The 26,256-nt window shown below is 47.6% G+C and overlaps 1 protein-coding gene across 1 annotated transcript in view; it reads left to right on the forward strand.

Annotated features, from left to right (window-relative positions):
• Window positions 1-26,256, forward strand: part of LOC144730699 (ephrin type-A receptor 4-like) — a 106,766-nt gene that overhangs the window by 47,427 nt on the left and 33,083 nt on the right. The window contains exons 5-11 of the mRNA XM_078611390.1: window positions 5,404-5,742; window positions 13,568-13,692; window positions 16,040-16,202; window positions 20,525-20,633; window positions 21,045-21,112; window positions 22,744-22,869; window positions 23,894-24,079. Of these exons, the coding sequence (XP_078467516.1) occupies window positions 5,404-5,742; window positions 13,568-13,692; window positions 16,040-16,202; window positions 20,525-20,633; window positions 21,045-21,112; window positions 22,744-22,869; window positions 23,894-24,079 (1,116 nt within the window). The remainder of the gene's footprint in view (window positions 1-5,403; window positions 5,743-13,567; window positions 13,693-16,039; window positions 16,203-20,524; window positions 20,634-21,044; window positions 21,113-22,743; window positions 22,870-23,893; window positions 24,080-26,256) is intronic.

Genomic DNA, 26,256 nt, shown 5'->3' on the forward strand with positions numbered 1-26,256 from the left:
TGCCACAGTGTACGGAGGGGTCTCCCGTCCAGGAATGGATTGACATAACGGAAACCAAATAATTGTAAGAAGCCTTTGCAGACTCTTTTAAATGTTTTGCTGGAATCGGTTAAATGTATACACAGGGCATGCACAATGTTGCACAATACAATGTTATATAATACAATGTTACATCATGTTATATAATGCCCTGTTGTCTGCTGATCTAGTCTAGGTGTAATCATTGCACGCTGTACTCTGCGCGGCACAACGGAAGTTCCGCGCTTGCCGCAGCTGTTTCGGGATCATTAAAATGCCTCTCGTTGCCGCTGCGGTGGTAAAATTAGAACGCCCCGGCCGCATTCTGCGAACCGAACGAGCTCGCGCACCGACTGCACGAGCGCTCTCTCCGTGGCTCCCGCATGGGCAGCGGAATATGAGACGCCGGATTTGCAGACCGCATGAACACGCGTGCACACACACCGGCAATGACAAAGGTGCCCAGTGTAGCCTTCAACAGACTATGAGACATCTCCTTTACCAGTGGCAAAATATAGTAATAGGTTTTTACCCTTTCAACTGGTACAAAAGCTGACACCTTTATACAAGGCATCATGTTTGCAATAACCACAACACAAGCAGTCAAAATGCGAACAAAAAGAAACAACTCTGATAATGATATGCACTGTCCTTGAAGTTGATTGATCCACACCCGAGACAGCTTTTCTTAGAGCCTAGTCTCCATTGGTGTGGACCAGATGACGCCAATAGGCGTACAACTCAAAAACAGTGTTTTTGTACCAGTTGAAAGGGTGAAAACCTATTACTATACTTCAACAGACTGTTGGGGCAAGTGCTGTTAGCGAGCACCGCCGAGGGGCGGCACGGCACACGAGGGGATGGGTGGCCAGCACCGCTCCCGGCCGCCTTTGTCTCCCCAGTGCTGATGATCACACACGGCACCAGGTACTCATTTGAGGCCGAGTCGACCTAGGTGGAGGCCCACGACCAGATCAAACATTCGCCACTGTTATTGGTCGTGAGCGGGAGTCGAAGTCCGTTTTCTTTTTCTGCGCAGCTTCCACAGCGCGGCGTGCTAACCCCTGCACCACCGCTCCACACAGCCACTCACACAGGCAAACGTACACGTGCCTGCATGCACAGCGCACGCGTGCAACATTGTGATTTACGCACTGCTTTAAGCTGCGTTGTTTCGATTGTCCACAATTTAGCAGCACGGGCAATCAATTTGTCATGACGCTGCCTTGCATTAAACACACGGTGCAGAATTGCGCCGTGATGCAACGCAAATATATTTTGCTGTTGTTGTTGTTGTTTCAGGAATCCCTTCGGTTGACTCCGCCTATGCAATAAACACGTGGCATGCGTGAAACGGTGGTTGCACAAGGGAGGCAGAGGTGGCCAGAGTTATTGTGCTGGAAACGAGATGATAAAATAATAACAATAACACTAACAATCCGTTATTCATTTACCCAGGAGAGCAATGGGTTTGGTTAGATCATGGGATCTTTTTTTCCCAGTATCAAAGGATGAAAAATAAGACTCGGTTTTACCAGTTCATGGCAACCAAACAGGTGTTAAGATGATGTTCAAACAACAAATATAAACAGTTTGCAAGGGATCAAGCCTGCATTCACCACACGGACTTGTGGTGTACATGCAAACAGACCTACTCTGATAATTCTGTATATGCATTGTCTTTGAAACTGTTTGGTTCTACACAGTGTCTCTGGTGCAGACCAATCAGTTCCAAAGACAATGCCATATATTATCAGAGCATGTTTGTTTGCATGTTCACCACAAGTCCGTGTGCTTAATGCAGGCTTGATTCCTTGCAAAACGTATCTATTTGCTGTTTGAACACCTGTTTGATTGCCAGAAATGGCAGAAAGGGCAAAACCTAGTCTTACAAGATGTTTCAAAAACACGGACCCAATTTCAAAGATATAGCGATTTCAAATCGGGTCCATCTTTTTCAAACACCCTGTATTTTTCATGGGCTTGGTTAACTTCGGTACTGAGTAATTTATTTGGCACGTGGGAGGAAATGAGGGTACCTGGATTAAAACTCACCACGCATATGAGAGGGGGGAAGCGCTCCCACGATCCACACAGATGGATTCAAGAATCCATTGATATCTTCAGATGACCCTGCATCCCAAGCCTGCAACACCTGGCATTCACAGGCAGTCCTCCCTTGCAAACACAAACCGGGTTCCATTAAGCTTCGCTGTTCAGAGACCTGGTGTGATTTGGGCACTTTCGTGGCTGTGCAATGAAAGGCTGCAGATACACGAGGTGGGGTTGAGAGTAGGGGAGTTTTGTGTGTCTATGCGTGCGTGCACGTCTATGTCTGTGTGTGCATGCATGTGGGGAGCGGTGGTATAGCGGTTAGCGCGCTTTGTTCTATGAACCCAGCCACCCGAGTTCGATTCCTGCTCACGGCCAACACCGGTGATGAATATTTGAACCGGTCCTGGGCCTCCCCTAGGTCGATTCAGCCTCAAATAAGTACCTGGTATGGCGTGTGAGCATCACCACTGGGGAGACAAAGGCGGCCGGGCGTGGTGTTGGCCACCCACCCCTTCGTGTACTTTACCGGCCTTCATAGTTCCTTGCTAACAGCACTTGCCCCAACAGCCTGTTAAGGCTATACGGGAGATATTTGTCTGTGTTTGCATGCATCTGTGTATCTTTGTCTCTGTCTGCGTGTCTGTATGTGTGTGTGCGGAGCTACGGTAATGTAGCGGTTAGTGCGCCGCGCTACGGACCCGAGTTCGATTCCCACTCACGGCCAACACCAATGAAAATTATCTGAACTGATATTCGGTCTCCCCGAGGTTGACTCAGCCATAAATTAGAATCTGGTGCTGTGTGTAAACATCAGCTTTGGAGTGACAAAGGCTGCCGGCCATGGTGCTGACAACCCACCCACACCCTTGTGTGATGTACAGGCCTTAATAGGTGCTCACTAACAACACTTATCCTAACACCGTTTTCGGCTATATGGGTTGTTTTTTGTCTTCATCACTTGCAATATAAAGCTTTCCGTGTTCTTCTAATGAAGAAAAAAAACTTCCTTTATTTTTTTTTACAATGATACACATCAATCCTCGTGCCGGTTTATTTTCAAGGGATAAGTAGCGAGCCCAAGATGTGAGAAAAAGGTTTTAGATAAGACCTAGGTTGGTATCTCGAGCACAAACACAGGACAGGTTTGAATCCGAATCAATCAAACTGGAAGCGGGGCTTTCTTATCACTGAGACTTGAAAAGCACGCGGCTTAATAATCCACTTGTTATCAGTGAAACAAATCGGGACATTAATTACTTAGCCTCTGCTTCCAAATGCCCCTTTTGTTATTGCATTGGACCTGTTGATATTGCCTATTGATCGGAACTCGAAGCAGTGGAGAGTGTTTTTGAAGTTTGTTCAGCAATCTATCTGCTGCTGTTGTTATTGCTGTTGTTAAGGAGTTGAGTGTAATTGGTTGATTATCGAGTGCTCTCAAAACGAGATCCCTTGAAACAATGCCCCCAAAAGTCTGCTCAATGAGCTTGAACGTTCCCTCTCAAAGCACCGTCTGTCTCTCGCAATAGCTGCAATTGCGCGCGACGCAAGTCACAGTCTCATGCGTTCCACGTACAAGCTATTTCACGATCTTGATATGAGGCTTTCGTGACTGCAGGATTCATACTCGTTGGTTCTTTCGGTAAAGTCACGTAGGTAGAAATTGAACAAAATAAATCACGACGTTTCGGACGCAACACAAGCGCCCGTCTTCAGGTGGAAATCGCCATAGCCGCGATGTCCGCTGCGAGCAGTACGATGTCTGCTGCCTTGGTGTGAAAAGCGAATTCCATGCACACGCGCGCTTTGTTCGGCATAGCGGCCAACGTTTTGCCCCGCGCGCCGGAAGCTTCCTCGGGAACTTCAGTCCCAAAAAACGCACAGCAGAGCTGTGCAGCACAACCCACGGGTGAGAACACGTGAACACACAAGTGTGTCGTTAACTCGCCACCACCCGACACGGTATGTTTTGTCGCGTGAACGAAACGGCCCAAATTCGTTAACTTCTTCGGCACACCGGTGTGTTGGAGAGTGAAGCCACAACATTCACAATGTAAGTATGAAGTTTCGCTGGTGTTTACAACCAGCTTCTCATTGGGCGATTTTTCAGAAATGGCTCTCCAACATCCCAGTGGCGCGTTTTGTTCGCGTGGCGAGTCTTAATAATTGGCTGTGTCGGGTGGTGGTGGTGGGTTACGCGATCTAACCCAACTAACTTTATTATGAATAATATTGGTCGCAAAAGCCTACTCGTTCAACTAAATATTCAGGACAAAATGCTCATTATGCTACTCTCATTGCCTTTACACTGGTTTTGCGTTTGGAGTCAAACGCGGCAAGCTCAGTATGCAGACATTGATCATTGCACTCTTGAGCCAAGCCAGTTAGTATTACCATTACGTAACATTAACCCGGCTGCTTCCTTAACTGCTGCGCCCAAAAGTCCAACGCAACAGCGGAACCTCGCCTTGGAGCCCCTGGCAAGCCAATGACCTCCGCCAGCGGCGCCGTTTATAAAGCCCCAAAGTCAGATTGCCTCTGTGCACACGCAACCCACACAATTTCCACACTCTCATGGTGGGGGCCAGTCTATATAGAAGCTTACCACTGTTGACTTCCCACCAAGTGCACACTGTAGCTCTCATTCCCTATGTGATCCAACAACCCCGTGTGTTCAGTCGCGTGTGTTTTATATTTCCCAGGTCTGATTTTGAATCCAACACAGTGGTATGCAAATCATTGTACAGGGGATATTGATGAATGGGGATGCAGGAAACCTTTACTCCCTTACCGTGCTCATTATAATGAGGTATTTGGCTCCTACGCTTGTGTATGTTGCATGGATGGGTGATCTTGAGTTCTCGTAGGCATTCAGCGAGTTTTAAAGTTCACCAGCCTGTGACCCCGTTAAGCCCCCCTTCGTTGGTCTCCCTGATAATAAATCTGCACCGAGGACATGATTAAACAAACACGCCTTCCTTAGCAAGAGGCATTCCACCTGCTCCCTTCCCTATACAAAAGACCCCGCTGCAAGAATATGCACACGGAGACCGTTGCTAATAAATCATCAGCATCATCAGCCATGCTAAAGGCCCACCCCCCGCAAGCTGCCGCATCGCCCACGATCGTGTAATAATCCACCCAGCAGCACCTGTGCACGAGCCGAATCCATTGCTCCATCTCCCCGGTTGACGTGCTCTCTCAAGACGGCGTTCCAAAGGGCACCGCGCGGCAGCTAGATTTGAACAACCTCGCCGACCCTGGCCGCTAATCGCCGCTCGAGATCGCTGACCATCGCCGCGCGTGCGTCCTTTCCGCGGCCCGCCCCGCCAGGGCCGCCGTCCGCCCCGGGGAACGTCATCTCGAACGTGAACGAGACGTCGGTGACGCTGGAGTGGAGCCCGCCGGGCGAGACGGGCGGCCGCCGCGACGTGAGCTACTCCATCGTGTGCCGCCGGTGCCCCTCCGAGTCGGCGGGCGCCTGCGCGCCGTGCGGCACCGCCGTGAGGTTCCTGCCGCGGCAGGCGCGGCTGCTGAACACGTCGGTGGTGGTGCGCGACCTGCTGGCGCACACCAACTACACCTTCGAGGTGCACGGCAACAACGGAGTGTCGGAGCTGAGCGGAGTCCCGTCCCGGTTCGCCGCCGTCAACGTCACCACCAACCAGGCCGGTGAGACCACGCGCCCCGCTCTCTCTCTCCGCGCTCAGAATCGACGAGCGTTTAGGGTGTTTGGCTGCTGTCAATTTCCACGTGATGTCAAGCGGCTTCGTTGAGTTGTCATTTGTGATGGCCAGGTCGCTTCTGTAAAAGAGCTGCATAGCTCAGTGGGCCATATCTGGTAAAATAAAATGTAAAGTGTTTTTATTTTTTCACCATTCGTGATTTGTAATCCAGTGGCTGTTGATGTTGCTGCTGCCGGTTCTTGACTCTGATTGGGCTCGGCTTTCTGACCAACGGACAATGACAGCAGCAGCAGCAGCCCGCAGTGCTGTATAATAGGGGCAGAAAGTGACCTTCTCAATTTCACTTTTCGAAACATTTTTTCCAGAAACTTGGGAGTAAAGTGAAATGGAAAGACGTCGTGCCAGATAATCCAAAACCAGACCAGAGAGTTCAATTGCCACGTGGCTCAGCGGTACAGCGAGCAGCTGGCAATCGAAAGGTTATGATGTCAAATACTAGCTGGTGGTTGACTAAGCCCATCATCCCTCTGCGGTCCATAAATCAAGAACCTCTTTGTGGGGAAGTCAACAGTGGTTGTCCTGTGAAGAGACTCGCACCACCATATGAATGTGTAATTTAGATCACTCTCTCAATGTCTCAGGGCTGTTAAATTTGAGATGAGCTACACCACTCAATGTTCATTTTCGCACGAAGTCACCTCCACCGTTTTGCTTTTGTTTAACACTAATATTGTCATCGTGCTGTGAATGGGGCCTAAGCTCCATTCATCAATTAATTCATCGATGGCAACCGCCTCTTTGAGTTAATGCATAAATGATAATGCTGTACTTTTTAAAAAGTAAATACCATGCTGTATCCCCTTGATTTTTTTTTTATAAATCATACGAATCCCGTACAGTATGAGTACCTTAGCAAGGCAGCTTGCTCTGGTAGGTTTCAACGGCACTGTCTTGGGAAGAGTTGACGGATTCACGTGCTTGTGCCGTGGTAATAAAGAAGTGTGGAGGGAAGAGCATGGCAATAAACCCATGCACGAGAAAGTGCCAGCGATATATAATGGATGAATCAATATCGGGAGAGAATGAAAAATGCAATATTGGCGTAGGCCCCGCGCATAGACAAGTGTGCATGCACGCCCTGCTTTCTCTCCACATACAATGGGCAATCGTAAAGCTTTGAAAACAAGATATTAAAAGCCTCAAAGGTGTGTGTGTGTGTGTTTTTGTCTCCCCACACACCAAAATGAGGAGCAGGTGTTATGTATCCTCACTGGCAGTCTCAATCTAGTAGTGGAAATTACACATCCCTATGGCAAGTACTAGTGTGACCATGTAACAGCCACAGCGATGGGACTAATTTCAATGATCCCAGAGGAACGATCGGATTGACAGAGCTGACCCTCAAACCTGGAGTCTGAGCTCGCTGCAATATCACCTGGCAAGATTATATCAGGATTGACAGCACTAATATGGTGTTGTTGTGTGTGCGTGTGTGTGTGCTGATGAAACCACCGCTCTCTCTGCGTGGGCTGGCAATGTGCACGATATTTGCAATCCCGAGGCACCAGGTCCATTTACCAGTAGGCTGCAAAAACCTCAGACAAATGGCTTTTTATCCTCTGCTGCCCAAATATGAAATGTGGTTCAATGGAGTGTTGTTTCCCGCCACGTAAATGTACAATTTCTCCAACGACTCACCGGTGTATAATGTCTTGATTTAGCGTGGGAATACCTTGACTCCTCGACTTGCCAAAGTTGACTATTCCGCCCCGTGTCAATTTTGTTTTTACTTCTTCAGCCTCCAATGTCGCTCGCTGGTGGTTTGGCTTGAGCCAGCAGTGGAAATTCCACATTTCTACATTACGGGAGAGGGGGGGGGACAGCCAGTCTCTCCACGCAACAGTCGTCGTTGCTTTACTCAAGCCAGGGCAAAAAAAAATGCGTGCACACTCTTCAGTCTTTTAGCGCAGGGAGGGGGGCAGGGGTGGGGGGAATTGGCTGAGCACTCTAGATTCGGGCGAGTTCCACAAACTCGTGAGCAATCCGTGCAGAATCTGCATATCGAGTCTTTATTTGTCTCTACGCTGTCACGTCCAAAGCACTCGGAAGTGACACTCTTGATCAAGAACACACACAATGCTAATATCTGAGAGAGGGGTTAAGAGGTTGAATGTACCACGTGGTATTCTAAATATATTATGCCAGTCTTATGGCATTCATCAATAGCTTGTTACGATGTTTGCCGGATAATATCTTAAATACGACTCATTGTACGTCTTTGTTCTGATACTCGGCTCAAAGGTTTTCTTCACGAGCACGCATAGTGGTGGACCTTTCAGCATCTGTTCTATCACCTGCTTTGATACGACCCTACGAGTGCTAAATTCCGCTTTGAAGAGACGCTAAAGAGTGCAAGTCTGAGCTGTAGTTGGATGAATTGCTTACCATTGAATTGCATTATATTCATATTTAAAATATCCTAGTCCAGTTTTTGCTCTGGCTTCATTTTGATTGTAGAGCAGTGCGTGCGAGTGCTGAATGACGTACGCGCACAATGTTGCCAGCCGGGACAAAATCTCCTCCCCCGCGCGCTTTTCCACTCGAGGCAGCGAGCGTGTGGCCGCTAATAGGAGATGCGCATTGTTTGAAAAAATACAACTCGTGCCTTTGTGTACCCAAGAGTGGAAGATTTCAAAGTGAGTGTTTTGTTTTATTCTGCAAACCAACACAGCGCAATGCAGGCAACCCCCAATCATACACCTGGCCCCAAAACCAGACAGACTCCAATGCAGGCAACTCTCCTCCGTATACCAAGCCTCAAGACCAGACAGACGCTTTGCACTTAAGTGGGGTGTGTAGTGAACCAGACCGTGCTGCCACAGGCTGTACGGCAATGTCGACTTAAGGCGCTGATACTACAGCTGAGCACAGTGCTGCTTGCTCGCTCCAACGCGATGCTTGAACGTGTACAAATGACAAGGCATGGTATTCAGAAAAATGTTCTACATTTTAAGAGTAATATATTTATGTTTCTAGATATATTACCGTCCAAAATGTGCATTGCGTTGTTAATCCCCTGCTGGAGCAAGGTCTTCCAACACCGTGGGAGTCAAATGAGAAGAATGTGTGACCATAATTCACCATGCTGGTCAGTTAAAAAGGGGGGTAGGGAGCCGTGCTACTGGCTGAGGTATCACTCGCCACGGATGTTAGCCGTGACAGGGAATCAAAGACATGCTGCCGAGTCCATAGCGCAGTGCGTTAACCGCTGCGCCACCACTCCGCCCACCTCTGTCGATATATATGACCCATAATGGTATAGTGCAGCATGAAATGCTGTAAGAAAAAAAACACGACAGTGAATTAGCTCATTGACGTTATACTCTAGCGAAAAGTAACAGCGTAGCATGCGCTAATTACAGTTTTGATAATGCTAATAGCAGTGACTTCTTGCATATTATTGCAGCAACAGTGATTTCAAGTAATGATCAGACATTCCAAAACATAAGGGTATTGCATGCAAGGGAGAGAATATTATTTCGGTCGTGGGAATAAAACACCGGGTATTGATGCGGTTTTCACGAGTCGCCGCTCAGTTTAAGCGCTACAGCTCGTCGTTTGCCAACCTCCTCCTAACCACTCTTCCTGTTATCTGCTTTTCCTATAATCGGCATTAATTGTCCGCGCTCAACTGTTGCGCGTGACGGAGAGATGCATATTTTGGTGTGCAGAGAAGTGCGTCTTAAATAGCGTTAGTCGTGTCCAGGTTAGATACTGGGCATTGTCAGATCAATAAGATGCATTAAGTGGTATTGACCCCAGAGGGCAGATGGGTAAGTCAATTCCGAACTGGGATTAGAACTCGCAACCTTTCAGTTGTTAGGATAGCATGCTGACTGCAGCGACACTTGCCCATATGATCACGAACATCATAATCATCAATAATAGCCATGGTCAATCCACTGCTCGATGAAAGCCTCCCCAAGCCACCACCAGCTCACGCAAACTTACGATGTAACAATCAGCCCAGCGCCCGCACGAGGACCGATCAAATCGCTCCACCGTCACAATGCACATTGTCAGTAGCTAGTTTGTTAGCAAGCACCTATTCAAGCTGCCAGAGCGCAAGAGGTGATGTGTGAGGATGATGGTGATGACGCACTGTACAGTGCGAACGTATTTCAGGCTGAGTCGACCTATAACAGAGTTGGACCAGCTTAAGATACCTTTTGTATATATGTATGTATGTTGAACTTCTTTCGCACCGTATGTAGCCAGCCATGCTAGTCAGAGGTGTATGGGAAGGACAACAAACTAAACACATGATGGGCATGGCTAGAATTGATTCTAGGTCACCAATATTTTAGAGTAATGTAATCATCACTACATTACTATACTCGCAAAGCAATCCATACCCAAACATTATACAATGAATATATAGTTTGTATCAGAGCAAAAAAGGTATCTGGACGTTGAGACACGCATTTTTATTTAAAAAGCGCATTCTGATAATGTCACAATTTCATACAACTGTGCAATGCTGTGTGTCAAGATATAGTTGTGTCTGTCGATCTATCCCCGATGGGAAAAAAAAAAAAACTAATTTTAAAAATTGAAGTAATTATTATTCAAGCGTGGAATCATCTGCCTTCATTGCAACGCACAAGAGAATACAGCTTTCATTCAATGCTGCCAAACTAGACACGCCATCTAATCAGGAATATGGTTTGAAATAATATTAATAATAAGGAAAGAATCCCCGCATTATTATTTGTATTTGAGATTATATTGGGCCGGCATTATTGGACTCCTCCACCTAAGTCGCACCGCACCAAAGGGTAAATGAGTTGGGTGTCAGCTTTCGAGGACACTAGGTCAGTGGACAATTCACAGACGATGACACGTAAAATATTCTTTAGATTGAAAAAGAAAAGGCTCATAAATTCACAAAGAACCCTACCGTGGGCGTATTGCAAAGACTTCTAATAAACCTTACATTTCGTTTGGTGGGAATTGTAAAAAAAAAATCCCCAACACTATTTGGCTGGTACATGTTTGTGTATATTTACCACCTGTATATATAAACTACGTGTTTGTGTATACAGGTGGTGCATCGGCCAGTCATCTCAGTCAGTCGACCCGTGGCACCTGGGTCTGTCCCGTGACCTCCTGCGAGTGATCGTTCGATACCTCACGTGGCCTTAAAGTGCACTTAGCCTGGCACAGACGCCGTGGTGACACCACCACTACTTAGTGGCGAATGGTGGTTGTAGTTGTTGATGTACACACATGGGCAGCCGTGGCATAGCGGTTAGCACGCTGCTCTACAAACCCGGCAACCCGCGTCCCATTCCCGCTCACGGCCAACATTAGTGACGATTACCTGAACCGGTCCAGTACCTACCCTAGGTCGACTCAGCCTCAAATGAGTACCTGGTGCGGTGTGTAAACATCGCCACTCTGGAGACAAAGGTGGCTGGGCGTGGAGCTGGCTTCACGCACCCCCTCGTGTGCAGTGCTGCCCTCCATAGGTGCTCGCTAGCAGAACTTGCCCCAACAGTCTGTTACGGCTATGAAGGGGATCTTTATATTCGGTATACACACAGTATATTTAATACATATGTATGCAACATCAAGCAATGGCTATATCAAAGTTGACTATTATGTATGAATAATAACTACATACAGTTACATTGGATTCTAAAGGGTAGTGTTATACCTCAATTGTCCATTATTAGTGTTTGATGTGTTTATTTTTTATCAGATATCCTTTGAAAATACCTTTTTTTCTTTTCAACGGACCACTCATCAATCAAACTACCTGTTAAACAACAAGTTAATGAATCGTAATAGGGTTTTGATAACAGCACTGGGAGGAATGGTGCATTTCAATGTTTTGGCTAACTGGCCTTATATAGAAAAAAATAAAACATGTTATTTTTCAAATAAACCTCCTATTTTATGTACAAGTTCACTGCAGCAGCAAGTTCTAAACCAACGCATTTTCGTCAACGAAAACATACTAAAGAGTCAATCTACATTTGTGAATGTCAGACTGCAACGATTTGCGCTATTAAATTGAAGGTGACTTTCCATAATCAAGAGAGTGTTGAGCCAGTGATAATAACTCCACATTCCTACGGCAGAAACCATGCTGTCATAATAAAACAAAAAAAAGCAACCATTGGCTTCCTACATAGAGGGGTGGTCCATTCAAATGACCAAGGAAAGAAACTGGGTCGAGACAACCTCCAACTGGGATTTAAATCTCTAACCTCCGCATTGTGGCTTTGATCCTCTTGCCTTATGTGCCGAGGGCCACGTTCGCTTCTTGGTGGCACCGTTGTAACACACCGCACTGTGGGAATTTGCTCCATTGTTGGTGATAGAGACATTGGCGTGTTTTTGCCAAAAAAAACGGACAAAAAGCAACATTCACCAACACGTGAATTGGGCCATTGATTTACAGATTTTTCACTCAAAGCCCTTACAACCCGCAGGCAACGGAATTCCCTGACTCTACACCAGACTACGTTTCCACATCAGCCAGTCTCCTAGATTTGAATGCACGCATATGCCACAGTCGTACTTCTGTAGTCTGGCCCCAGAATGGAAACGTAGAATTTTAAATTCTGGCTTAGGACTTTCAACAAAGATGAGTGCGGCCGCAATAAAGTTTGAGCCGTAACACAGTCTGAACAATTTGTACCACCTTTTTGACATAATTGGGACAGATAATTACGTAGCCAAGCATAGGTTACTCGGCGCAGCCAATTACGGGATATATCGAACTTGAGGGTACAGAGCCAACCACATGGCACAGCTCAGTATGTGGGACAACAGCCATCCAATTATACAACCACGTGTTCACATCCCTGCCGAGGAACGGCTCACCCATCTTTCTCTCTGAAGTCAGTCACGTGAGCACTGCCTGGGTTGACTGCTCCCTGTCATTGTAATATGGAATTTCAAAAAACACTGAATTGGGACCATCTATACCAGGGGTCGGCAACCTACGGCTCCGGAGCCGCATGCGGCTCTTTACGGGCTGCTTCTTGACGATATGTACGTATGTACAGTATGTACTCAGATGCATTGCGGCTCTTGAAATACTGAATTTTGTACCGAATTGGAAAGAAATGGCTCTTCTTGTTATTTTGGTTGCCGACCCCTGATCTATACCAAAATGCATTACACAATGCTCATTTGAGCATTTTTGTTTTCCCTTTGATTTAGTCGTAAGCATAATGCCGCGCTATTAGACATTGTGGATTGCACGCGAAGTAATATTTATTATTTGGCCAATGGCAATGATGGTGATGATACCGTCAATGATGATTATGATGCTGATGATTATATTGCCACTGAGTACAATAATAACGATTGTGGAAAATATAACAATATGATTTCATATCACTATGCAGTGCACATACTAAGCCCCGTCCAAACATGTGAAAGTCAAGGTTGCAACCTAATGTAATAAGGCATGTAATGAAATAAGCACCTTGCCTTGGCCATTTCCCCCAGTAATTGATTCAGCACTTCTTTATCCTTCACATATTTAGATTGCTCCCAGGGGTAGTGACATCACTTAATTAGTTTATAAGTCTTCCTTGCTTGCCATGTTGGTGTATAGCCAAATGTATACTCACTACTAATGTACGGTGAGCCCATCACAAAAGCATACACACACACGCACACACGCACACACACACACGCACACACGCACACATGCACACACGCACACACGCACAGCTGATTAAAGATGTATGTACTTATAGTGTCAATGCTTGTCCTGGGATTGTTTGCAGCACCATCGCCCATCACAGACGTCCAGAAGGGTCTCATCTCGGAAGATGCAATCATTTTAAACTGGGCCGAACCCAAGCAGCCCAATGGAATCATTCTGGACTACGAGGTCAAATACTATGAGAAGGTATGAAAGTCTTACAATTTTGGAATGTATTGTATATATATATAATGAATATATGTGTGTGTGTCAAGTGATGGAGCATTGGTTTGCGCAGCTGCTTTATGAACCCGGCAACCCGAGTTTGATTCTCACTCAGAGCCAACACCAGTGGTGATTAACTAGACCCGATATGATTTCCCTAGGCCAACGCAGCCTTTAATTGGTACCTGGTGTGATACGTAAACATCGCCACTCGGTAGACAAAGGTTGCCCAGCGTAGTGCTGGCCACCCGCCCCCTCGTGTGCCGTTCTGGCTTCCATAGTTGCTCGCTAACAGCACTTGCCCCAATAATCTGTTGAGGCTCAATGGGGGAAACTCTGTCTTTGCGTTCGAAAGTGGAGCGCAGTAGAGTTAGCACAATGCGCTGTGAACCCGGTGACCCGAGTTCAACTCATGGCCATGGCTTACATGAGTTACGATTACCTGAACCGGTAGTGGGCCTCCCATAGTTCTACTCAATCTTTAATGAGTACCTGGTATGGTCATACTATGCTTTATTGTGCCGTGCCAGCCTTCATAGATGCTCGTTCATCAGTACTTGCCAACAAAAGTATGTTCATGCTTTCAGAGGGGTGATCATTGTTTTTTTGTGTTTCATATGTATAGTTTAAGTTTAAAAGTATCAACATACCAGGTTACACCTTAGCAGTTTAATAATGTCAGCTTGTCACGAGTTTATCACGTAACTGTAATATCATACATTCATTCTGGTTGCCTTTGATCAGACTATAATTAGTTGATTGTGGTGTATAAACTATGTAATAAGCAGTCACATGTTAATTAACGACAGGAATGGGGTTACTGGTCTCTGGTCTGGTTGTGGTAGATCTATAATTGTTTGAACTAGCGTTTCGAATCAACAAGCATTTCAAACTGGCATATTACAGAGAAATATGCGCAATTCAATAATGGTAATGAATATTACAAGAATTCAAATGCCTAGGAAGGCCTCACTGAGTTTGAGGCATCTTTTTTCAAAAAAATTCTGCTCTGGGAAGTGTGGCCAATACCATTTTTTTATTGCATTATTTTGCGCGTGTGGTATAAAACCAAAGTCCTCAAGATGCAGCCCTACCAGTGCTTGCTTATGCCATGGTGGCGAGATGTTAACTACCTTGCCTGATATACAGGAGGTCATGGGTTCAATCCCGACCTTGACACCTGTATATTTGGAGTTTGCATGTTCTCCCCGTGGTCACATGGATTTTTCTCCGGGTCTTCCAATTTTTTCCCCTCCACATTTAGAATCATGCCTTCAGAGTATTTGGCTGGTATACATTTCCACACGATAAGCCACTGGGTTGAGCTATCATTTGCGGCCAGGTTGCTTCTGAAAAAAGAGCTACATAACTCAGCATTTCCACTTGTTTCGCGGGTTCAGCAGTTCCACTGCTGGATTAATTTTTCCGCCCGACGACGACCGCTTGTGTTGCGATCGAAACGTCGTGATGTATTATTTCATTTCGTTTTATTTTTCTACCTACGTGACTTTGTCGAAAGAACCAAAGAATATGGATCCCTGCAGTCACGAAAGCTTCAAATCAAGATTAGAGTCCTGATAGACGATATTGGGCCTGCTCTTCCAAGCCGGCCAGACGTCTTGCAGGGAGGTGGGAGTCCCAGAGCTTTGGCCCCTGGCATATGCGACTTGCCAGTCGACAAACTGTGCTGCGCACGTGTTTTGTTTTGCTCGTGGATGGACACAGTCAGGGTGAATTATGAAACCCACCCCATTGTTTCAACTTCCGCGCCAGGAGATGGAAGCGAACCGGCGACCTCTAAATTTCACGTTGAGTGCGCTCACGATTAAATCAAGGCAGCATCCCTATTCATATATATCTATATTTACTTCTGAGAACAAGATCTTTAAACACTGTGCAGTGGCCCCTTCAGCTTACACATCTTTCATGTCACCGCTGTGCACTGTCTAAACAACGCTAGGAAGAATCCGTAATAACAGACCCATTGTGAGATCATGGCTTGCGACGTTTAGAAAGCAAAGCAGCGCGTGTAATGCACTGCATTCCCCAAGCCCGTCATTCGCCCCTCGTGTGTATACATACATATGAGGACATCGATAGAGGCCACTCGTTCAAATAACGGTGTCTCGTAAAGCGCCTTGCCGAGTTTGTTCCAGGACAAATGTCAAGTGCATTTGGAGGGGAATGGTGGAACGATCGGCACGCCCCCCCCCCTCCCCAAAAAACACCTCTCTGCATCGGTGAGGACAAGGCTCCTGGTGCACGCCGTGACTCCCACCCTGTGTCCCCCCCCCCCGCCTCCTATGTCGCCTTCTGCCGGACCCGCAAGGACCAGAAGGAGAGTAAGTACACGACGCTGCGCTCCAACGTCACGAGCACCACCATCACGGGGCTCAAGCCGGCCGTGGTGTACGCGCTGCAGATCCGCGCGCGTACCGCCGCCGGCTACGGAGACTACAGCCCCGCCGTCGAGTTCAAGACGTCCCCCGACTGTGAGCGGCGCAAGCGCCCCCGTGGCACGAGCGCACGCACGAGCGCACGCACGAGCGCACGCACGCACGAGCGCACGCACGAGCGCACGCACGCACGAGCGCACGCACGCACGAGCGCACGCACGCGCGGGCACAGATCTCGCCGCCCTCCCCGCGCGCGGCCTACATATCTCTCATCCCACCGCTGTGCACTTGCCTAGACAACGCCGGCAGAATGGGCGGTAACCGACCCGTTGTGTCAATATTAATGGAATCGCGGACGTTCAGAAAGCAAAGCAGCGTGGGTCTCCACGGTACGCACGTGTGTAAACGCACCGCGTTCTCCAGGCGTGCGTTCTCCGCGCACGCTTCTCGGTGAAAGTGCCGGCAGTGGGCACCTATGGAGGCGGAACGGTGCACGGGTCAGTTGCGTGGAGTCGGCTTGCGAGAGGCCTAGCATCTGGGATCGTCGAGTCGACCCGTGGGGGTGGCGGTAGGCCGAAGACGAGTTCAGATAATTGCCACTGATGTTGGCCGTGAGCGGGAATTGAACTCGGGGGTCGACGGGTTCGTAGCGCAGCGCAGGGGGAGGGGCTGGGGGGCGATTTTAAGTTGGGCAGTGTGAGGAAACAAGCGTAAAGAGAAGCGTTTTGACCTGCAATATGCTGGTCGTGCACAGTACAGATGGGATGACACAGTGTGTGTGTATGCACGATCACATGTTCACACGCGTGCATACACTCGCACTGACACGTATTGCGACATACACACACAGCAAGTATTGTTCAATGCTCATCAAACTGATTTTCTCTAATTTGATGTGCGTGGTCTTGGCTGAAGCGCATAGATTCCATCCCTGATTTTTTTTTTTACATTCTGAACACTTTTTTTTTACATTCTTGCTTCAACTAAAAATGTAATACAAGTTGTGCCGTGTATAAGAACCGTGCTCTAAACAACTTTCCAAGCTCATAATATCCAAAGTAAATATACAGTGGCCCCATACATATATTAAGCAATTTGTTTAAAATGTTTCCCATCTGATCAATTCCACATGGTTGCAAAAACCAATGCCCTTGAAAATTATACAGACGCTGTCGTACTAGGCAAAGGCTCACCGATCAAATAAAGACTTTATTTGATAAAGTCCCTGTAAGATAGTTTAGTGTTTGCTCGATACAGACGTTGGTACAATGTAATTACATTAGTGTTTGCTTGTGACGCTGATTCATGCCGGCAAAGCAGGTTGTTCGAAATTGTGAGCAAGACGTATGGGAACGGTCACCTAAGTCACCGCTAATGGTGAAAGTGTTGAGTCTTTCACAACGGACACCGGCGGGCACGTTTTATAAAAAAAAAAAAAAGTGACAGCGCTGTGAAGATAGCGCTCGTGTCGATGAAGTGCCGTTCACGCCGTGTCCCGTGGCTGTAAGTGTGCTTCGAGTACGGTGGCAACAACGCAGTGTGAGGTTGCATTCGCATCTCAATTCATAATACAGTTTTTTTTTTTATTGGGGGGGGGGGGGTTAGATCACCTAAATAATAATGTGTCGTTAAACCCGCCACCACCCGACACAGCCAATTAGTGAGTTTGTGTCACGTAAGCAGAACGTGCCAATTCGTTACTGGTACAGCACACCGGTGTGTTGGAGAGCAAACCCACAACATTTACAATCCGAGGACGACGTTTCGCCAGTGATTAACAACTGGCTGCCGCCTGATGATGCCAGTTGTAATTACTGGCGAAACACCACTTAACGGCCACATTTATATCCACGTGATCGAACCCAAGAAAAAAAAACCTGCATTGTAGATGATATTGGTCGCGAAAGCCGACTACGCGTTAAACTGACATCTCAGTTCGCCAATTTGCCAGAATTCATCATCGTCGTCATGGCCATAATCCCCCTCTTCAGTTGTTTCCTTGGAGCCTTGACGCAAAGTGGCTGACCTAAGGGTCATCAACCGCAGTTGGCAAAAAAAAAAAACGAATGTGAGGAGACGGTGGCTAACAAAACCGTCACGATGGCGTTACTTGACTTGTCAAATTGGCCGATCATTTGCATTATGAACCGCAGTGTCTCATGCCGAAGAAGAGCAGTGGTCACAAGGTTTGGAGATCGTGGTACGAAGAGTCACTCAGATGTAACGCAGCATGCAACCTTGTATGTAGATGTACGCTCAAATGCTGGTGCATTTTCATGAAAGCGCGCTCAAAATATACAGGTATAAAATTTCATTTGCATGTAATGGTTATTACACAAGTACGCTCATTGTGAGGGTAATGATATTCAAAAAGTTGTCATGAATGTGAATACGAAAAAAAAATAACCTTAAAAACTTTTAGACCGACAATTATATATTCCTACTGCAGGGTTTACCCGCTGATCCCAAGGCGTAATGAGGAATTCATCACACGGATGTGAACAAATTGAGTGCAAGCTTCTATTCCACACTATATCCTGTATCGATGTGAACTTTCGCGTGCTGTAGTGGTTTGCGAATAGAGCGAGAACACTGCCGTGAGGATCACCCAGGCCAAACGCGTCGATAGACACAGGATTGCTGCAAATACTGTTGGGCGGAGATGCAAAGTGGAGGGGGGGGAGATCAATAGATGCCGAGGGGCGAATCTTTGTTTCCCCCAGGCCATGTTCTATCCGACGCACACCGATGCGGAACTGCGGGCGCGTTTGCGATTGGTCAACAGCTTCTGCTGCCGCATATCCTCGCAACAATGCAATGAACGAGAGGAGATGTGGATGGTGATGATGATGATGAGCGTTCCGGAAGGAAACCGGGACTCAGGCCACGTGGCAGAGAAAAAAAGATGCTTGCTCGATGGACGTTGAATGAACGGGGAGGGAAAGCCGTACAGTGGAATGAAGAGGAAATCTCCAAGATATTGGATAAAGTGAACGAATTTGGAGTCCAATGCCACTGGGCAGATGACTCAAGTGAAGTTCTGGATGCACTGACTGGCACGTTTTTTTCAAGCACGAAACCTATTTAAAATTCGCCAAAAATGTAAAACCAGAGCAGCTCCCTTTTCAAAATCGCATGACGTGGTCCCTTGGCGATCCTGAAGCAGTGGTGGAAATTCCACATTCCTATGGTGGGGGTCATTCTGTCCGGAGCATGACCACTTGCTGACTTACCTCCAAACGTTCACTGCATTTCCATCCAGACTTTTACAATGAAGCCCGAATTTGGGTTGGTGGTGCTAGTTTCGGTGTCTTGCATTGCAATGTTTTGAACGCCTTACCGGTCCATACACACTAAATATTCACAACAAATATTCACAATAAATATTCGCAATAAATATTCGCAATAAACATTCGCAATAAACATTCACAATAAATATTCGCAATAAATATTCGCAATAAATATTCAGCAATAAATATCCACAATAAATATTCACAATAAAGATTCACAATAAGTGGGTGCATACTTGAGGATATCAGGACGAGAAAAAAGGACGGTCTGTATATATATTTTTCATCGCGTTCATTTCGGAGCTCAGTTTAAGTTCCAGGTGGCATTGTGCGGCCGAGCGCTCAGCTCACAATCGGAGGGTTGTGAATTCAAACATCCGGTGGTTGGGGGTTTCGACTCGACCCATCGCCCCTCTGAGTCGTTGACGATACAGGCACCACTTGGTGGGAAGTCAACAGTGGTTGTCTTCCGTGGTGATAACGTTATTGTTGTTGTTCGTGCCTTTTGTTTTGGTGACATTTTCATATTTTTTTATTAATTTGTTTATTCATTTTAGATTTTGCTTGGGAGTAGACATTAAATTTGCTTGATAGTGTCTGCATATGGGATTTCGTCCATATATATATTTATTGTCCAGCGTTATGGGATGCTATGACCATGAATGACGCTCTATGCAATGAAAGTATTACTATTGTATAACTCGCCACAAACGGAGATTAATCACAATCTCCACTGCCGACATTCAGAGCACGGCGACACCGAAATTATCTCCGATTATTCGCGAATGCGGTTGCGGTCGCTGGTGACATTCGCCGAGCTCACGAGGCGTCACGAGCGTTTCATTTCGGTGGGCCAAACGCTGGCTGTGGGGCGCGCATCGCCCAAGTGAAGTGAGCACGTCGCCAGAAAAAAATTTAGCGGGCGTTCCGGTCATTAGGAGCTGCCGCGAGCAGCTAAGCGCACGGCACGACGCATCGCGCCCAACAAACAAAGGGTGGCAGCAGCTATAGCGTTGGATGGAATTTGTTAAGCGGTGCGTGTGCGTGCGCGCGCGTGTGTGTGTGCGCGCGCGTGCGTGTTTATTTTGCCCTGTTATGAAAGGAGTATTTGATGTGCTTTCCCAACAGACGTCGCCTCTCCGAGCGAACAGAAGCAGGACACCCTCATCTGGGCATTTGTGTTTGCCGTCATAGTCGTGCTCCTACTCATCACCGCTTTTTTCATCATCAAAAGGAGGTAATAAGCAAGGGCACCGGGGCGAGCTCTTCTGCTCTCTCGCCGCACAAACAAATTCGTTTTTGCCGTTCCCCTCCCTTTCATCTGAGCCGCCTGCGTGCACGCACGCACACGCGCACACGCGCGTGTTCATTTAATGCCGCGCGTCCGTGCATGCTCCTCTTTGCATAATGGGTCCAATTCTCATTTTGTGTGGTCCACTGTTTATTTTGTGGCATAAATAGGCAATCTCACTTGAAGTTGATTAGAGATCGTACCATCACAGAGCACACATTTGCTTTTTAACGCGTTTATTTTTATGTAATTTTCTCCTTTTTTCGACCTCCAAAAAATAAAATAATAAAGTGCGCGTGTGCGACCGCGTTGCGTCGAGTTGAATTGTTGCATGCGTCACGCTTCCTCTCGTTTAAGGAGGTGCGGTTACAGCAAAGCGAAGCAGGATTATGATGAGGAGAAAACACGCTTCCATAGCGGCCACGGTAACCACACCGCCTCCACACCCACGCACACCACACCGCCTCTCTCGCCTTCACACCCACGCACACCACACCGCCTCCACACCCACGCACACCACACCGCCTCTCTCGCCTCCACACCCACGCACACCACACCGCCTCCACACCCACGCACACCACACCGCCTCTCTCGCCTCCACACCCACGCACACCACACCGCCTCCACACCCACGCACACCACACCGCCTCTCTCGGCTCCACACCCACGCACACCACACCGCCTCTCTCGCCTCCACACCCACGCACACCACACTGCGTATGCCACCACTCTCAAGCAGCGCGAACGCTCTTCCCAGGCATATTTTGTTGAACTTGAAACTCGGCGACGGCGTAATGCATCGGCAACTTGGATACATACCCTTGATGGCTGTGATATATAAATATATACCATGTTTGCGTATATAACACATGCCATCACCAAAACAGTTTTGTTCGCCAATCCAAAGCATGCCAATCAAATGAAGCTTCCGTCTCGTTTAAGAGAATGCCATTTAGTCAACACGGCCCGTGACGTGCCACCTTCAAAGCGGAGCCTCCAGTTGAAGTGCCATGCTCACCCCACCCCACCCCCCAAATCAACGACACCGGACTCAGCACGTCACTTTCACACACACAGACACATGCCACGGCTGTCAGTGGCAGGGGTGGAGAAGTGTGACTTCCCGCCGCGAAGCCGTAGTGTGGATGATGTGTGGCACACTCGGAGGGGGGTGGTGGGGTGTGAAGCTGCCCTGCCATGCGCTTGTCCTGTCAAGGGCGCTGCAGTGGCTGGGAGATGTTCGCCACCTCGCACTGGTATACAAGAGGTTCGTGGGTTCGATCCCGACCCTGACGACACCTGCACATTTAAAGTGTGCATGTGTTCCCCGTGGTCGCGCGGATTTTATATCCAGGTCCTCCGGTTTTGTCGCTCCACGTGTAGAATCGATGTGCTTTCGGAGTATTTGGCTGAATGGAAGTCTTTACGTTTTGATGTGTGCGTTGCATTCACGTACAATGAGAAATTCAAAGAAGTTGTTGTTACATGGAACTATCTTTCTGATGCAAAGAGCATGGGCTCATGCTGATGTCCATTCGTTGTCCTAAGCGATCCATTGCTGGTGCTAAGCCAATGGTGACAATTCCACATTACTATGTCAGAGACTATCTCTCCGCAGAACAACCAATGTTGACTTCCCAAAGTGGTTCGAATATAGCACGTGCTATTTACACTCTATCCAACTACCTGTTATATATTTTCTAAAGAGGCATTGCATAATAAGTCAGAGCAATGGCCCAATGATGACAAATGAGACAAACCATATGGAATTAGAATACGATTGCACGATTTCTCTTCTTAGTAAACTTTCTGGGAAAAGAAGTTCTCTTTCCGTACTGGGAGGATAATCCTTAGTGGCACAAAAGCTGCTGCAAAGGAAAGTAATTGGTTCAGAGATGACGAATGATCGGACACAAAAAAAAGTATTTGTTTACGTGCAAATTTGTAGTGTTGTCTGGGTGTGTGTGTGTGATTATTGTTTTTTTACCTGTGCATAATAAATGTCATCCGTGGGCTTGTGCCTAGCCTGGGTAATTTGTCACTTTGTCGTCCACAGTGAAACTGCCGGGCTTGAAGATGTACATAGACCCGCACACATACGAGGACCCCAACCAGGCGGTGCACGAGTTTGCGAAGGAAATTGATGCCTCGTGCGTCAAAATCGAACGAGTTATCGGAGCGGGTGAGACTCTCGATTATAAACCGTGTCCGCGTTGCCCCGTACCTCGTGGTCCCGATGCCCGTCGCGGGATCGTCACACCCAAGCGGCGGGGCAGGTGGGCTGGGGTAGAGAGCGGTGAGGAGGAATGCGGGGACTAAAATTTCCGCACGGAAGCGGTGATCCAATGCTGGCAGTCAAGGCATAGACGAGCTGTGGGTAGCACTCATCTCCATGGGTGGTGACCCTGAAGCCACTGGTATTAAATTCACATTTCTATAGCAACGGCCAGTCTCTCCGTAATGTGCATTGTAATAATAGCCATACTAGATTAGGTACATCCCTTCTTCACGCGCTGCCGGATGAAGGCCTCCCCACGTCGTGTCAATAATCGCTTTGCATTTCGTTGATGCTGTCCGTAGCCCAAATTTAAACTCTGGGCCGCCGGGTTCGTATCGCGGTGGTTGAATCGACCGGCGCCGCCGTTGCACATCCCACGGTTAACGCTGCTTACGCCTCGAGCTGCTGCGGAAGCTCAAATGCAGACCATGCGCCCATTATAGATAACATCGCCACATTTAACTCGTCCAGTTGAAGCTGGCCGTAGGCACACCTCTCGGAAGCGAGGCCACTCACGCGCGCGCGCGTAACAAAATGTGCTCATGTCAGAGGGCTGCCCCATCACCGTCCCTTCTTTTAGGGTAACGGTGGTCAAACCGGCGTCTTCGCGAGCCACGTGGGGCTCTCACGTCCACCACACGCGGCTCTATCGAAGGGGCATAACGCAGAATGCGCGATCACCGTCGTAGCAAAGAGATGAAGGATGTCCCCCGTGCTGTGCAGAAAGCCGTCTATTGGCTATTTTCAGGTTAGCCACCCCAGTTCCAGGGCAATATAATGACGCGTTACTTGTGAGAACTGCGCTCATATAAGGGTGTGCTTATATCCGGCCTTTGCTATATACACGGTTGTATATAATGACAGTAAGAAAGTGACATCCATGGCATGTGCCACCCACTGTCACCATCGTCGACCCCCTTGGCCGCAGGCGAGTTTGGGGAGGTGTGCAGCGGCTACCTGAAGCACCCGGGCAAGAAGGAGGTGTGCGTGGCCATCAAGACGCTGAAGGCCGGCTACACGGAGCAGCAGCGGCGAGACTTCCTGTGCGAGGCGAGCATCATGGGCCAGTTCGACCACCCCAACATCATCAGGCTGGAGGGGGTCATCACCAAGAGTGAGTTCCACACGATCAAACTTCCCTAAACAAATTTTTTTTTCGCCAAGTAAGGCCCACCGAGCGATATAGGTATTTTTTTTTCAGAATCGTAATATAATCGGAATGTTTATTTATACTGGAGGAATCCGATGAGCTATGCAGCTGTTTTTCACAGATGTCCAGTAGTTTCACGGATGTCCGGTAGTTTCACATTTGCGACCTGGCCACAAGTGAGAGCAGCTCGACGAGGTGGCTTTATCATCGTGTGAAAATGTATCGTAGCCCAATACTTGATTCTAAATGTGGAGGGAAAAACCCGAGGACCCGGAGAAAAATCCACGCGACCACGAGGAGAACATGCAAACTCCAAATATATATATGTGAGGGATCTGGATCTAACCCACAACCTTATGTAGGCGAGGTAATTACCATATTGCCATCGTGACACCCCAACCAATCAATCAAACAGATTCTAGACAAGGAAGAACAAACACATGCACATGTATGAATTATGGTGGATAAATTTGATGGCATCTGTACAATGGCAGCATATTCACACCAAATTGCTGTTATGTCTGTCCAGATTTAGATTGGTATAATTGTACCCTTTCGTTTGTGGGATTTTCTTGAGGTACTCCAGTTGAATCGCATGCACGTTCATGAAATGGACAAACTTTCCAATGCAGGACCCTTGATGACAAAAATATTGAGACTCAAAGTCGCCCCTGTTGTTAGTTCTAGTGGTTTCATTTAACCTCATAGTTGTAGTTCTAGAACTAATATGCTGAAGGCCGGCTACACCTACTGGACATCTGTGTATTTCTACAACGATGATGATGATTACCATGTTGACAACATCATTATGAAGCCACTTTCAATCTAGTCCTGCACCCAAATGCATTACTATAACCGCTTTGGTTCTGCAGTATAATTGCTTACCCCTTGATGTGCACCGTGCATCTCATGTTTTTTTTGTGCCCCAGTGATTCATCCATCACGTGTCCTCCGTGTGCCACTCCATCGCCAGTGTTGTCCACTGCTTGCCGTCCCCTGCAGTGGGTGTTGTGTTTTGTATTTCTGTTCACTAAACATCCCATGCTGCTGTCCCCTTCCCGTCTTACAATTAGGCCCGGATCGTGATCCGTTTTCCTTTGTGTACATTTCGTTGTTGGTGCCATCCTGTTTGTCACTTTGGTTTACTGTACGAAAACATAACAGCGGTCGGGTTTCAATAGCTGAGTCATCAGGCAGCGGGAAGGAAGTGATGGTGAGGTGTGGCATTATTAACAGGATTGCTGCCCATGATTGCCGTACTTGCGTGTAATTGCCCATGCTTTCAATATGTTATGCAATGGCTGCCGCTGCCTGCCAACGGATCGCTTTACAGTTTACTCATTTAAAATCACGCGCGGGCTCCTTTACCGCGCGTGATGCGAATATGTGGAACGAGGCCACCCTGTGCCAGAGGTCGCAAACGGGTTTTGATTCCTTACCCGTACCCGTTCCCGGCCGCACCAGGGTCGCAAACGGGTACCTGTACCCGTACTCGGCCGTACCCGTACCCTACCCGTAACCGGCCGGGTACGGGTAGGGTACGGGTATCGGGTACCTGATTGCGACCTCTGGGATGAAGCCATGTTGCAGGCACGGGTGGGTTGATTCTAGGAACTTGAATTGTGAGAAGAGACAAGACGTTGGGAAGTGAGTGACAAACAGTTACTCACCAGTGACTCACGGTCTACCCGTACCCGTACCCGGCCGCACCAGGGTCGCAAACGGGTACCCGTACCCGGCCGGGTACGGGTAGCCGGGTATCGGGTAGGGTACTGGTATCGGGTACCCGGTTGCGACCTCTGCCCTGTGCATGAAATGTATCTTTTCCTTAACCTCCAACCCTTGATGAAAGTGCACCACATCAGCAAAACTGGAAGGCTCTAAAGGCGTTGTCCTCTGCCAGCCGGTGACCATTACCACAACCAAGTTTACCCAATGAAAGAAAGTTACTTTGAAAGTTATGGATCACGCTCCCCAGACTTTTCTTATTTATGGAAAACTACCCCCGCTACAAAATTGATGGAGAGTTTTCCAAATTTGTACAAATCCCATTAAATTATCAAAGTGAAAATGTTATTTTTGTGTTTTTTCTTTGCCAAGACAATTGATCATAGCTGATAATTGACGGTACAATAGTTCCC

This window comes from Lampetra planeri, chromosome 36 (genome assembly GCF_965212315.1).
Source record: "Lampetra planeri chromosome 36, kcLamPlan1.2.h2, whole genome shotgun sequence".
NCBI lineage: Eukaryota > Metazoa > Chordata > Hyperoartia > Petromyzontiformes > Petromyzontidae > Lampetra > Lampetra planeri.